This window comes from Elgaria multicarinata, chromosome 7 (assembly GCF_023053635.1).
Source record: "Elgaria multicarinata webbii isolate HBS135686 ecotype San Diego chromosome 7, rElgMul1.1.pri, whole genome shotgun sequence".
In the NCBI taxonomy this organism is placed as follows: domain Eukaryota; kingdom Metazoa; phylum Chordata; class Lepidosauria; order Squamata; family Anguidae; genus Elgaria; species Elgaria multicarinata.
The window spans coordinates 35380845-35396311 of record NC_086177.1 but is presented as its reverse complement, the minus strand read 5'-3'; the positions used below and the strand labels follow the sequence as shown (position 1 = coordinate 35396311).

The window sequence follows — 15467 nt, the reverse complement described above, 5'->3', positions numbered from 1 at the left end:
AGAGGTAATGGGGAGGAACCCACTGAAAGTCCAACGCTCACAAAAATCTAAATTGGACCATGGGTTCCATTTCACCCATTATACTTCATGAAAAGAATTCACAGTTGCCCTCTGGCATTTCAAAGAAAGAAGTATCCATTTGGTCATTCATTTAATGCTTTAGTCCCATTTTCAGCTATGGAACAAAAATATTAATGTTTCTTGGTGGAACGTCTTGGAATTATATGTTCTATCATAAGAATCATCTGAAGCTTCAAATGCAGAGTATCTAAAATCATTTAAATGGAAAATAATGGTCTGTCTGAAGACAACAGGATTTTCAAATGTAACTGCACTTTGACTTGACATCTCTTCTCCGAAAGCTAATACATCTCATGGTAAAAGGACAAATGGTTCTAAAAATGGCTAAAATAGAACGATGATGATCAATGCAATCCAATGCATGTGAATGTGATTTTACTCCCAGGTAAACATGTATGACCAGCCTTCCCTAACCTATTGCCCTCCAGATATGGTGGATTACATCTCCCATGACTCACCAGTCAAGATGGTCATCAGTCAGCATGGTACCTCTTCGTGATGGCAGTGATTGGGGCATGTGTATCGGAGGGTAAAATAGGCATCTGGCATGTCTGTGTGTGTATAGGAGGGATTCAGTAGTTGGCTGTTCGGTGCCTTCTGAAATTTGGTGCCTGAAAAGAGCAGGCAAGAGTTCTCCTAATTAATTAAGGAAGGGACTGTAGCTCAGTGGTAGAACACCTGCTTTGCATGCAGGAGGTCCCAAGGTTCAATCCCTGGCATCTCCTGATAGGGTTAGGAAAGAATCCTGCCTGGAGAACTACCGCCAGTCAGTGTTGACAATATTGGGCTAGATGGACCAATGCTCTGACTCAGTATGAAGCAGCTTCTTATGTTCCTATGATCCAGCTAAAGTTAACCACTTAAATCTAACGAATTTTTACAATTAAAAATTTCATCAAGCTTCACTGCTCTCCCACTGAAACCAAATTGCTTAACTTGGGCTGAACTGTGCCCTACAAAGTAGTGCAAATAAACCAAGTGAACGTTAGCAGATTTTTGAAGCCTGACTTGGATCTCACACAGGCACGTAAAATGTGGAATTAAATTTAGGGAAATTGCTTCTGTTCCAACAGCAATGTTCGTCTGGTCCTTCTTTTTTTTAATTGTGGTAAGAAGTTTGGGATTTTTGTTTCTCTGTTCTTTTGTGCTGTGAAAATGTGATCGATACAGTTTCCATTACAAGGCCATTTTTCACATGCATCACTGAACTGGAAAATGATATTTTTCCATAAGAAATATTGTGATGCCACCCAACCAACATTTTGATTTTACTAAAAATGCTTTTTAATGGCTTTGGAATTGCCGCTTTATTAGTCTTTCAGTTTGGGTTCCTGCCTTTGTAGATAAACATAGCAAAAATCCATATCAAAGAGTCTATAACAAATTCTTTGCTAATATCAAGTTGTATTATCCATGCCACACATTCCAGTTCTGTGAGTAGACAATGTTTCTTACCTTTATCAAAAATTTCCTTCAACACTCCTCTCTTGATAAGCTCCTCTCTGCTTTGCCGCATTGATATTTTTCTTTCAAGTGCTACCAAAAAGAGGAAAGTCACAGTTACAATCCCAAGATCATTAAAAAAGGTCAGGAAATTTAATAATAATAATAATAATAATAATAATAATAATAATAACAACAACAACAACAATAACAATAATTCAAATCCCTGCTTATTAAACCATTCCTTATTCTTGACATAATTCTACATCATCTCCTAGTACATATTTGCTGATAATCACAACTTTAATAACCAACAGGTGCAAATTTTGTTCTTCCATTTATTAATTTTAAATGTGATGTTTAAATGTGATTTCAAATTGATGAGCTCACAGCCCAATCCTATGCAAACTGAGTCTAAGTCCAGGCTGATAATAAACATCTGTAACAATCTCTTTTACAGACAGAAAGCCATCTGCTTGAAATATAGAAAGACAGGCTTTTATTTGGAATTGAGCAGCGGATAATTCAAGCAAGACAAATAGAAAAGAAAAGAGTACTTCTTCACACAATGCATAATTAACGTATAGAATTCATTGCCACGAGGCGTGGTGATGGTCATGGACTTGAAAAATCCCAGCTTTCATGAGCACATAACATTACACATTGTGACTTCTTGGGTACGCTCTGTGTGTGTGTGTGTGTGTGTGTGTGTGTGTGTGTGTGTGTGTGTGTGTGTGTGTTCTCTGCTTTATAATGATTCTGTGGCACCTGAATGATGCCAGAGACGGAGAGAAGTATTAATTTCAACTCCTGTTCATTTTTTCTTTTTGCTGGCTTTTTCCAGAACGGTCTTAAATGCACAATAAGCTCTTGACCGGTTGTCATTGTAATACATGACAAGAGTCTGCCTGACTTACTTCGGTGGTGCTAGATACAATCAAGAAATTATTTATTTCTGTACAGGTGACCTTTCAGGAACTTTGCGAATCTCTTATTTCCTGTTCATTGCAACAGATAATTGCATATGCTGCGCCAAGCGTATTTCTTAGGATGTCAGGTCTGCTGAATTTAGCACCAAAATACCAGCTCCCGCTGAGAGCCAGGTGCAGCGTTTCTGCGTTTTTTGTCAGGTATGGATAACTATTCTGAACATTCACTTTCTGGTTTTGCTTTAGGAAAACTCAGCCCTACATATACCTACGTAGGGTATAGAGTAGATGTTATTCTCATGGTTGTATGTTATTTAGTACTAAGAGCATCCCTACTGGCTTGCCAGCACACCCACCTGCTTTCTCACCACCTCTTGCTAATTTCCCCCATGATCTGTGCCCGTGTGTAGGGCTACTGGACTCTCAATTGTTCCCTTTTCTTATCTATTGTATGATCATTTTTAAACTTCCCATATCAGCATGTCCCTCTAGCATTGATTTGTCTCTTCTGCTCTAGAGCAGGAGAACGATATGCACTAAGGCAAACTTGTAAGGGAAATGTCAAGTGCCACCATATTCTTGGCAGTAGTACATGAGACCGCTGATGAAGACTCTATTGTTGGCCCTAGTATTTACAGGATTCAAGGGAAGTTGGTGGATACCAATAACCTTCCCAAGACCACTCTCTGGAAAATAGGCCACTTGAAGAACTGCCCCAGATAGTGACCTAAATCAGGCGTGTTGAAATTCTTTCAGTCTGAGGGCCGAATTCTATTTTGGAGAAGGTCTAGGAAGCTGCATCCCAGGGGTGGGCCCAAAATACCAACAGCACCCCCTCCCCCAGCATATTTAGCTTAAAGCTCTTACTGCCAACTGCTGGCAACTAAGGACAGGGATTTCAATCTTTTAGAATGGGCTGAGAAACTGCACAAATGGCGGGAAACAGCCAAATGATAGGAGGTCTGATGGAAATGGGGCCTGGCCTTTTGGGAAATCCTAAGGGCTGGATTTGGCTCCTGAGGCTGAGGTTCTGCTTCCCTGACCTAAAGGCCAGTGATACTAGCCCAAGTTGTAAGGAAGAGATGATTAATTTGTAGCCACTCAATGTGGGATACGAAAAGCTATTGCAGGCCAGGCTAGAAAAGGCTTTGAATATGGCCTAAATTCATATAAGCACTGTAACAGCAGGTTTGAAAATATAACCAGCTGGTAGGCAGGTTCCCATGGAAATATGTTTTGTGTGAAATAGTTCCCCACATGACTAAGAACTTGAAGTAGGTATGATAGCCTGGAGTGATAAGAGAATTCTGGACTGCACCATTTTAGAGTACAAGTGGTGGTGGGCTTATAGTCTGAATTAGAGTTATACAACTTTTGGCTGGCCAAACCAAACACTGTAGTTGCCAGCCTACCCCACTACTCTTTGGCAGACCCCCTGGCATTTCCCAAGGGAAAGGCCAGCAGGGAAAAGTGGCTGGCAATGTGAAGGACTGAGGCCAACATTATTATTTTTTAAGAGTGGTATGTCTGACATAAGCTTTTAGACACAGACTGCCCTAATTGGGAACTCAAGATATACTGAAGATCCAACAAGACACACTCTCCTCTTAAAAATAATGGGAGAGCAAGACAGCAATTTAAAGATTGAACACTTCTTGGGAGTTGCATACACAAGGTATTATTTGAGGTTAAATTGTGAAGAATAAAAATGGTGGGTAAGTTGGCTTTGGTGATTATGTGCTCGCAACACAGTTTTCATGAGATCCCATATAGCATAGCTGTGTTTTGTTAGCTATTACCCCAGAGGATGTCACAAATGTTTCTCTTTCAGTGTTGGCCACAAACTAACACTTTGTTCATTAAGAACTAACTCCTTTGTGTGCACTTAGACAGAATTTAGCAGACAACCAATCACTTCCTCTACCAAGCCAGATTTAAGCTGTTAAGTGTGTGTGTTCATGTGTGCGTGTATGTATAGCCATATAAGGACAATGTCGAATGACTGAAGTAGCCAATACTGCAGGTAATAATTGTTATTTTCTCCAAACAAGGCTTGCGCAGTTATACGATCACAATCCCACAATGTATGGCAGGGGTGGAGAACATCTGGCCCACAGGCTCCATGCTACTTTCCAATGCGGCCTCTGCTATGCCACCATATTTGGGGGTAGTGGTAAATCCCCCCACCCCCGCTGCAAAAGATATGGCAGCTGCAGTAGTAAGGAATGCTACAAGGTCCAAATTTAGTTTGTTTGCAAGATAAATGTAACCCTTGTAGCAGTCTGTAGTGGATTGTTGGTGAATTTCAGTGGGATACTGACAATTCTATATATATATTTATTTTAGGGGGGACCATCACAAACTGGAGTGGTGCCCCATGGACTACAACCAATGGGGGGAACTGGGGTGCAAAAATGCCCCCCCCCGATCTCCTGCCATTGTCCACCCCGATGTATGGGATATGTCCAGGTAAGGCAATAGCAGTATCATATGCTAAAAAGCATTATGTGAAAGGAGTTACTATGTAGCATTTGGAACTAGTTTTAAAGACATATTTATATTAGTTTTGGCTCTGAGATGTATGCAAGTAGGTTCACAAATATGAAGTCACCAGATTGAAGTGGATAGGTGCAATATTAAGAATATATAGTCATAACATTGCAAAATAAAAAAGAAAACAACAAACAACATCAATCACCACAACAAACAACTATCAAAAAGCATATCCATTTGCAATAACTTTTCACAGCACAATTAATTTTTAAAAAGGGGGGAATATTCAACGCTGTTTTTCTGATTAATCTTCCTCCCCCCTTCAATCCTGAAAAAAGCCGCCTTGTATAACAATACAAAATGTTCGCATTGGCATCAGTGGGAGCTTTCCTTCTATTGCTACTTCCAGCACAGGGCCATTTTTTTTAAAAAAAAGTTCCCAGCAGAGACGGGGGTAAAGTCCCCTTGTGCTGTAGTGCCAATTTATATCTCTCCCCCATACGTGTTTTTTTTAAAGTCTTGAGGTTTAGCATGCAGTTATTACATGTGACCATGAAATGGTGTCACTCACTCTAGCGATATTTTCTCTTGAGAAACAGAAACACAGTTAACAGTGAGCAGAAAAAATAAAAGCAACCCTAAAAAATACTTGTGGAGTTAAAGGTGAGCCTATACAAACAAAGGGGTAATATGCTTGCCATGTGCACACTCAATCAAAATTCTCAGCAAGGAACGGCAAATTTATTTATTTAAAACATTTATATCCCGCCCTATATCATTAAGATCTCAGAGCGGCGTACAGATAAAAACATACAGTATAAAACAATAAATATACACAGTTAAAAACAAATTAAACCATGTGTTTTTAGGCTCTGCACGGACTTCCCTTTAGCTGAAGCATGATCACAAAAACAGCATTATGACATTTTCAACTCCAGACTTGAGACAAGTTATTACAGTCTCCATAGTAGCCACTGTAACCATCCTTCTGTGGGCAGAAGTGGACATGGCATTGTAGCGAAAAGATAATGTGACTCAGCTCACCCTCAAAAGCTGTTTCAAATTGGTGAACCACCTTGGTGATCCACCTTGAATTAGCATGTTTATTTTTTGGCTACAGTTATTACATCCAAGGACCCCAAGGTAGCATCCATGACCCTCCTCTTCTCCATTTTATCCTTAGAACAACCATGTGAGGTAGATTAGACTGAGAGTCAGTGACTGGCCCAACATCAACCCTTCATGGCCTAGTGAGTACTAGAACTCCTAGTCCAACGCTCCCCAGTCCTAGTCCAACACTCTAACTACTGTACCACACTGGTGATGAATGGGTCCTCTGAGCATCCAGATTTCAAAACATTCATCGGTGTCTATGTAAGCTTTGGTATACCGTTGCCTGTCAGCAAATCTGGGTGAATGACAAATCCAATCTCCCAGCCACACAGATGTAAAGAAGAAAAGGGTATATCCCCACTCTGAACAGATGATGGAAGCCTAGCAAACAATGAAACTAGTCAACAGTGGTATAATGAAAGAAAATGGGAACAAGAGAACATACTAACGAATACAAGAAATGTAATTAATTCCTTACAAAACAAATATGAGGTACTTTTACAACCTCCACTGGATACTCATTCCATTGCTGGACTGCTCTTATAGGATCTCCCTTCTTAGGCACATAGGGTTGGATCCAGAGTAAGTTGAGCTCTGTTCCCATTTAAATCGAAGGGACTTCACTTAGCCACTATTAACCTCTCACACTGATTTCAATAGCACCAAAATGCAACTAACGTAGTCTGGATGCAATCTAGAATGTATTGAAATGAAGTAAGTCAAATTGCAAAAACAAACAAACACACTCAACAAAACTTATTGCAAACTTCTTCTTTTTTTTGCAAAATGCATTACAATAATTATAATGAGTATTATGTATTTAAAATAATTAGTCTTTTCAAAAACACACCAATTGTTAAACTGCACATGCATGAGCTGAACTAGTTTTTGAAAGGGAAGAGAGCAAAACTGCTAGAGCAGCACGGCTATGCTTAAAATATAGTTGGGAAATGTGTAGAGGAAAGGCATTTAATACTTTTCCCTTCTGTGGGAGTGAACATGTTGGTTCCATCTTATTTGTGCCCTCTAGGTGGCTGCGCCCTGAACAAAGAGTTCATACTGTCCAGCCCTATTTATGCTACTGCCTTTAATCTTCTTTCTCCCTACGATAAAAATATCTAGTTCATTCGCCCTTTCCTCATATGACTTCCTGGTATCCTTTATCATCTGTAACTCTGCTCTGTTGAAGTTTATTTTAGGATGCAAATGGAAAGACAACATAGAAGATGGAGGAATTATTTTCTTTATTAGGTGGTTTCTCCTGCATGCTAAAATAATAGCTATATAGCACTTTTAAGTTTCAAAGCACTTCATATGCATTGTCTAGCTGTATATTAGAAGCAGGGGCCACACCAAGCAGGAAATAGCACTATGAAAGTGGTACAAGAGCGGTATATGGTATGTGTCAAAGGGCCCAACAGTTGTCAGTACACTTCAATACTGCTATAAAGCAGTAGTGTGGCTCCTGTCTCTTACTGTATATACTGCTTTCATACCGCTTTCATAGTGCTATATCCTGCTTGGTGTAGATCTGGCCTCAGCTGCACTATCATGTACCTTGAATTTAGAAAGGAATGCTAACTTTGCCCCTGGTTGGCTAACTATACTGCACGTCAGATGAGTTCTGCCATGCTGTTTGGTGGCCATGTATAGGCAGGCCAATTGTGAACTGCCAAAATAGAGGACACAGGTGGGCATAAAAATTGCATATGCTAATTGAGAGGAATGGCTGAAAATGTAGATATAGTTACTATAATTTAGATGTTGTTTATTTGTTCAGTCGTTTCCGATTCTTCGTGAAAACTGTGACCAGGTGACCTACGTACCTGCTCAGTCCACTGTCCAGGTGCTCACTGTTGATGGGCAATTTCAGGTCCCCTCCTCTCCCTTCTTATGCTTCTCCATCTTTAAAACCAGACTTGGGCTGGCCAGCCCTCCAAACAGAAAACTGCCCTCAAAGCTCTCCTAGCCACGTAGCCTTCACAATTTTACTGTTCACTGATTTTAAGAAAAATGAACCTACCGCCTTCTTATAATCTAGGTGGAAGAAACCTAAGTGTAACCCCTGAAGTGCCAAAATAGTAAGAATTGGAAGATGAAATCTTGCCCAGTTTTCCAAGGATACAGAAGGAAGGAACAGCTGTGCTGTAGACTTTGACTAATGCTTCTTAACAGAGCTACACAGATGCTCAACCCATTTACTAATGCAATGCTGCTATTACAGGTGGAACTTTTGTCATTAAAAGAGCTTAAGATTACTCAAATATCAATCCAATTCACAAATATGAATACGTAGCCACCACCAATTTCATATTTCTATGCAAAGCATGATGTTAAATTGTATTTTCGTAGGACACAGAGCATGGTCTGAAAGCACAATATGGCAACCTTGCTGAAGCTGAGCGGGGCTTGAATGGGTCTGGACCTGCTTAGGGCCTGGATTGGAGTATGTCCTGTCTGGGAACCTTATGTACATTGCTCTGAGCTCCACAGATTAAAGATGGGTTATAAATAACATAATAAGAAAAATGAGCCACTGGCTTCCCAGCTAAGAAAAATGCTTCTAAGCTATATACACTGCAAGTGAACCTACTTGATTTGAACAGAAGGATCACCTAAAAGTAGAATTGGAGTGGGGGGATTGTTCTGTCTAATTTACACTTCCTGAACTAATACGCAAACTGAAATGCAATTATACTTTGATATTTATTTTCCCCTGAATTTTGTGATGCAGTTCTCCAAGTTTTAAAAATGCCTAGATTGGGGAAATATGCATGCAAAAATGTATATAGTAGTGAAAATAATGTACAAAACACATTATCTTAAGGGGAAAGTGCTTGCAAAAATGTATATATTAGGAAAAAATCTATACAAAAATGTATACAAGACATGCAGACAAAAAGGCATACAAGTTTTCATGATATATATCACAAACTGATGCTGAAATAGCACAAAAGAACTTAAGGTTGTAAAAATGAGAAACTGATGGAAACCTAAATTGACAGATTTGTCCATTCCCTACTCATAGGTGTCTTGGTTCTTCTCAGCGGTGACATCCACCTTTTGGAACACTCTGTCACATGTGGTTACGAAGCCAAAAATGGTGGCAAGCTTTAAACACCTCTTGAAAACACACCTCTTGACACAGGCTTTCCTTTACCTGGAAGAGACTGCTACCACCCTGTTTTATTATGATATAATCTTTTAATTGTTTTTACTTATTATTTTTGTGTTTTTCCTATACTGTTACATTTTATTTTAATGTAAACAGCTTAGGGATTTTAATATATTAAGCAGTATAGAAATGTTATAAAAGAAATACCACCCTTCTACCAGTACCTCTGCTGATAATACAGAAACACTTCTCTGTAGCAAATTGTTCCTCTTTTCAGTACTTCAGTTTCACATCCAATAAAACTGGCGGGTTTTTATGTATATCAAATCCTGGGTTTTTTCCCCAATGGTCAAACTGTGCTTTATTAAAATATATTCATCTATAATATTAACTTGGATCCTTTGGCATGTAAATCAAAAACAAGCTGGTTTTCTGGTATTTGCAGGAAAAAATTACTGCCATTATCGTCTTGCTTATACACATCTTTGAAAGGCAAGTATCAAACTGTGTTGAACTTAAGACTAATGAATCTCACCTGACAGAGTAAGGTCAAAGCCAAGAAAAATAAAAATGCAATAATCGGTGAAGAAAAAAATGATCTCCTTCACATTTGATAGCATTTGCATTATTCCAGTAAAGTGGCATAGATTCCAATAGCAGAGGCAGTGCCTAGAGAGAGTACAATGTTGGCAGGCAAGAAGCTAGGCCAGGGGTGTTGAATCTCTTTCATTCTGGAGAAGCTTTTGGGGGCCACACGCCAGTTGTGGGTGGGCCTAAAGCAAAAGCAGTGGGCCCAAATACCAAAATTACAAGTTAGGGCAAAAAGGATGAGGCCTTCTGAGGAACCAAGGGGAGCGAGACTGGGACTCTGGGTAGGGGTGGGGCAGACATAGGGCCTGAGGTTCTGCACCTCTGAGCTAGGAAAAGGAGATTTGGAGGACTGGAAATTGTGGTTTGGGCAGCCAAGGAGACTAAAGTTGCTAAAAATCTGAAGTATAGACCCTGTAGGGAAACGTTTCCATCTTTGACTGTTGCTAGATCATTGTGGGAATGTGGAGTGTGGGAAATAACGAGGTGGACACAAAGTTGGGATTTAAACAGGGCCATGGGCAAGAGCCAATATATGGGCTCGGATTCCCCCTCCCCTCTCTGGTGGCACCACGGGGAGGCCACCTATGGCGTGCTGTCCCACCTCATCTCCCACGCCCACCCACAATAGCTTCCCCACACCCAGGCTGCACCAGGCATGGAAGTAAGGCGTTTGTGATCAGACAATGTCAACAGAGGCATGAGGGCCAAAATGTTGTGTGAGTGGCAGCAGTTTGGGAACTAAATAGCCAGTTAATCTAGTAGTCTTATATAGTTGCAGGGTGGCTAAACCAACAAGGAGTGATCCAGAATTCACATTCTGGTATTTATTAAAGTAATGCCTGTCATTTTCTTTCATTCACAATCGTAATCTTCTGGACTGAGGAGGGCACAAGTGTTTCCAGTCCACAATGTAGCGTTTCTGGGGGCAAACCCTGAAATGAACGAAACTCTCATTTCTGGAATGGCAAGTTGGTGAAGCTCCGTAATCTAAAACTGCACACTCTAGGGTAGCACTGGATTCCTGGATCTTGGCTTATATCCAACATACAGGAGAAACAACGTAATATTTCAATGGTAAGGGAAATCACGCAATGAAACAAACTATTTAATGGGGTAATTATGAAGCCATCAGTTCAAGATCCCAGGATAAGTGTTCACAAATGCATGAAGTAATTACGGTAGCGTTTAATCCTTCTGGGTGCAAGTAGAAAGGAAGAACACTAAGATATATTGACAGTTTCTTTCAAAAATTATCATCCATAATTGAAAAGGAAGTGATTACTGAAACAGCAAATGGCTATGACGGGAGGGGGGGGGTCTACTCTATTAAAGAAAGGGAAGGCGGACATTAAATAATGCTGACTTAAAGTAAATTGCTCTGAGTTTAGTTGATTTCCATATGAAGACAAATTATCTGCTGCTAATTTGTTAGTGGCAGACGGGAGTCTAAGGCTCCAAGCCTGGGAATAAGACCCACTGAACACAATGTAACTTATTTTTGAGTAAACATGTATAGGATTGTGATGTAATACATAAGATATGAATATTAGTAATGTTAGTGTAATCAATAAAATTAACTTCCACGTACAATGTTAAGGGCTTGAGTGAGCATTGGAAAGCAGTATTCTTATATGTACTCGGGCATGTACACATGTCAGGGGTGGGCAACTTCTAGAAGTTCATGGAACATTTTGTTGCCCCTGGTACTCCCCTGCAGGCTGCTTGGTGACCTGAATTTTTTTTTTAAAAAAAAGTTGGGTTTTTTAATGAAAAAGGAAAACAGCATCTGAGTGCCAAAACAGTCAAATCTAGCTTGCAAATGAGATGGATTAGACTTTTTTTGGTGCACCATAGTGTCTTGGGTGCAGGGGCAGTGGTTGCTGCAGGTGGCCCATACCTGCCATATGTAATAATTGCATACAAACTGGGAAGGACAGATTGCTGTGCAGGGTCTAGGAATCATTTATTTAGGACTAATACAAACTTGTGACATGGGCCTCCTTCCATAAACACACCACATACAATGAATGAACAGTTTCTATTTGAATTTTCTATACTTTGGATATGATGGCCTAGAGTGGGGCCTACCATGCCCCCAAACAACCCTACCCTTTCCCTATATTTGTATAATACAACATTCAACCTAAAAACAAATCCTACAAAACATGCTGGCTATATTGTAATATTTTCATTAGTCCTAATTAGTGATGCCATCGAAAGTCAACATTAGTTAATTTGTAAGTTGAATGTGGCATGTTCATAGTTTTTAAACATATAATGAACTCTGATTTAGATCCAATGAATACAAAGAGGTGATTTTGTGCAGTATGCACTGGCTGGAGAGTGGGGGGGGGGACGTCTCATTTTTTATTTTATTTATTTATTATATTTATAATCCACCCAATAAGTAATATGCTCTTGGCGGATTACAAACAATAAAAAAACTAAAATGCCATAGAACAGTTAAAAATATAAAATAAAATAGAAATGTTTTTTTAAAAAAACAAACAAAAACAAAATACAATATAATGCAAAACGATAAAGGGCCCAGGAATCAATAAAACAGCCATAATAACCTAGAACTAGGTTTCTAAAATGCCTGAGAGAAAAGAAAGGTCTTTATTGGTGCCAAAAAGATAACAACTTGGTGCCAGGTGAATCTCTTTGGGGAATTTATTCTATAAGCAGGGTGCCACCGCTGAGAAGGCCCTCTCTCTCTTGTAGCCACCCACATAGCTTTCAAATGGCAGGAACACTCGGAGAACACCTGAAGATGACCTAAGGGTTCGATCAGGTACATGAGGGAGGAGATGTGCCTTTAGATATTCTGGTTTCTTAGTAAAACTTCAATAAAGTGAGGTTTAATTATTTCCATCTTTATTTTTAAAACTTTCTTTAATGGTGAAAGCCTCTCCTAAAAGTTATGAAGCAAACAGCATGCTGCATGCTTTCAGAACATGACCAGAATTGTCCCTGGAAATGGTGCTATATGTGATCATGTAACACTGTTTCCCAAGGCTGTAGGAGAAGACAAAATGATAGCTGCCCCTATGGGATCTTGGGTTAGTTGGCATACCACGGATGTATGAGTGTAAGCCAGCCTTCCCTAGCCTGGTTTCCTCCAGACATGTTGTATTGCAACTCTTTTCATTCCCAGCCAGCATGGCCAGGTTGGGGAAGGTTAGTATATGCCCACGATAGGGACACCTGAGCTCACAATTCACTCCTGCTAACATGAGGCTCACTCCTGCATCCCACTCGGTGTAGGAGCAACACACAACAGACAGTGTAAAAGGGCCCTTATTTCTAAAGGTGTGTTTAGGATTCATTTATGCAAAATGTATTTATTTATGTGAAAATCTCATTAGTATCTACTAGATTATTCATAAACATGGTACTGTAAGGCTTTATGGAATAGTGCTTTACATAATTGCCTTGAAATGTCTTGGGAATTAAAGCAACAACAACAACGTGATCTGAACATGTGCCTTGATCTATCTCAGAATTTCAGTACAGTTTCAACCTGTCTCTAGGAGATTTACACTGGAGTAAATGATACGTTTTTAAAACACAGACACAAACATAGCATCCTCCAGAGATCAACATTCAGAAAACCTATAGGCTTTCACTTCTACTTCATCATTTCCCTTCTATTCATGGGTCCTTGACATTATGGCTTTCAGACCAAATTGAAATTGGGCAGTTCCATGTTCATAGAGATTACTTTAACGGACAAAAGAAAAATGTCTTTGGTTGAATGAAAAAAATTTATGGAAGATCCTTAGAAAGAGCTCGCATTAATTTTAATTAGAACTGTTACCTGATCACATGACTCTGAAATCCATGAAATTTGTATAAATTTGCATACCTATATATAAACAATTGTTTGGAGAGGATGCAATGCATCTAAAAGTGCAGCAAGCACCATCTTAGAAGAGGAAATCTGTCCTGTGAGAGAATGAGAGTGCCTTTTCTAAGATGGTGACTACCTGGGGTGGCCATACGTACAAGTTTACAGAGGACAGTCCTTGATTTAAAGGCGACCAGTATTTGAAGGGCGTTCCCACAGAATCCTTTAAAAACAAATCCTTAGATCTTTATCGATGGTTGCTATGGCCATAGAGAAAGTATACATTTCTTTCTTGCTGTCTTACATGTAATTCCGGATCACAAATTCAGCTCACAAAATCTGAGCACGTTTCATACCATTTTCTTTTAGGTTTCAAATGCATTTTAATTTGGCCAAACAGTGGTGTTACCATCAATAATCTAGATAGAAATTTGATAGAATTTGGTGGCATCTATCATCATTCTCTTCCAAATTATGTGATTGGGCATAAGCCAAAGGCATGTGCAGCTGCTCACAAAGCCATGCAAAAAGATGGAATTGTGTAGAACCCATCATCATCATCAAAAACAACAATCAGAAGAAATAAATAATAAATTGAAACGAATTCTGAAGAAAGAAAAAATAACAAATTGAAACCCAGTCAACTATCTTAGGGCCTACAACAAGTCCTTCTGATGTCACAATGGACCTTGATTATTTTTGTAAGTATCAGCCACCAAAGTGTCACACCGTCCCCATTGGCTCTCGAGCTCTCATGTCATAGGAGGATAATCTATGGAATGGGGATGTCATTAACTCTATATTCTGAGGTCATTTAATCAAAATATGAATCAAGAAAAATATTATTCTGTTGTGTACTTTAAGACTACTAATTGCAAAATGCAGTGCAGCATTGGGTGAAATAAACACGCACAATGATTGCTCAAGAGCGAATAAGAAGCAGAATAAAATAAAATAAAATAAAATGGGAAATCCCCACTGGGAGAACCAGTGTGGTGTAGTGGCTAAAAGTGTTGAACTGGGAGTTGGGAGATCTGGGTTCTCATCTCCACTCGGCCATGGAAACCCACTGGGTGACTTTGGACCAGTCTCAGACTCTCAGCCCAACCTACTTCACAAGATTGTTGTTGAGAGATTATGTTTTGGGTTCATTGGAAGAAAAAAGGCAGGATATGAATGCAATAATAAATACATAAATAAATAAGCCATTGAGCTTCTCTATTTGACTAAACTAAAGGGCAATGAATTGTACCAATGCCAAAGGCTTTCAAACAACAATGTGCAGCAAACAACTGGTTCCTGAGCAGTCTCAGAGGTTTTCACCAAAAAGGTACAGTGAGCTGATTGTAAGGAAGCACTTTCATTCCAGCGCTAGACCTGAAAGTCATTAAGGAACTCTTACCACTTAAACTGCAAGTTCATTTATGCACTGAAGCTTTCATATATACATCTGCACAGTTGAATGCTTCCACAAGAACTTGGTCCCTTCAAAAAAGTGAATAAGGTAAAGAATAATTTCACTGAGGGCTCATCTACACTAAGCAGGATATTCCACTATGAAAGTGGTATGAAAGCAGTATATAAGGGGGAGGAGCCACACTACTGCTTTATAGCAGTATTGAAGTGCACTGACACCTGTTGGGGCCCATGACACATCTACACCAAGCAGGATATAGCACTATGAAAGTGGTATGAAAGCAGTATATGGTATGTGTCACTATAAAGCACTATAAAATGCACTACCACTATAAAGTAGTAGTGTAGATCCTGCAGTGCACTTCAATATCACTATAAAACAGTTTTGTGGCTCCTGCCTTTTATATACCACTTTCATACTGCTTATAGTGCAATA

The 15467-nt window shown here is 39.5% G+C and overlaps 1 protein-coding gene across 5 annotated transcripts in view; it reads right to left on the bottom strand.

Moving 5' to 3' along the window:
- The window catches only part of PHACTR1 (phosphatase and actin regulator 1), a 288343-nt gene that overhangs the window by 54102 nt on the left and 218774 nt on the right, over nucleotides 1-15467 (bottom strand). For all 5 annotated transcript variants that reach the window (XM_063130398.1, XM_063130401.1, XM_063130400.1 and 2 more), the window contains one exon: nucleotides 1537-1617. In XM_063130398.1, the coding sequence (XP_062986468.1) occupies nucleotides 1537-1617 (81 nt within the window). The remainder of the gene's footprint in view (nucleotides 1-1536; nucleotides 1618-15467) is intronic.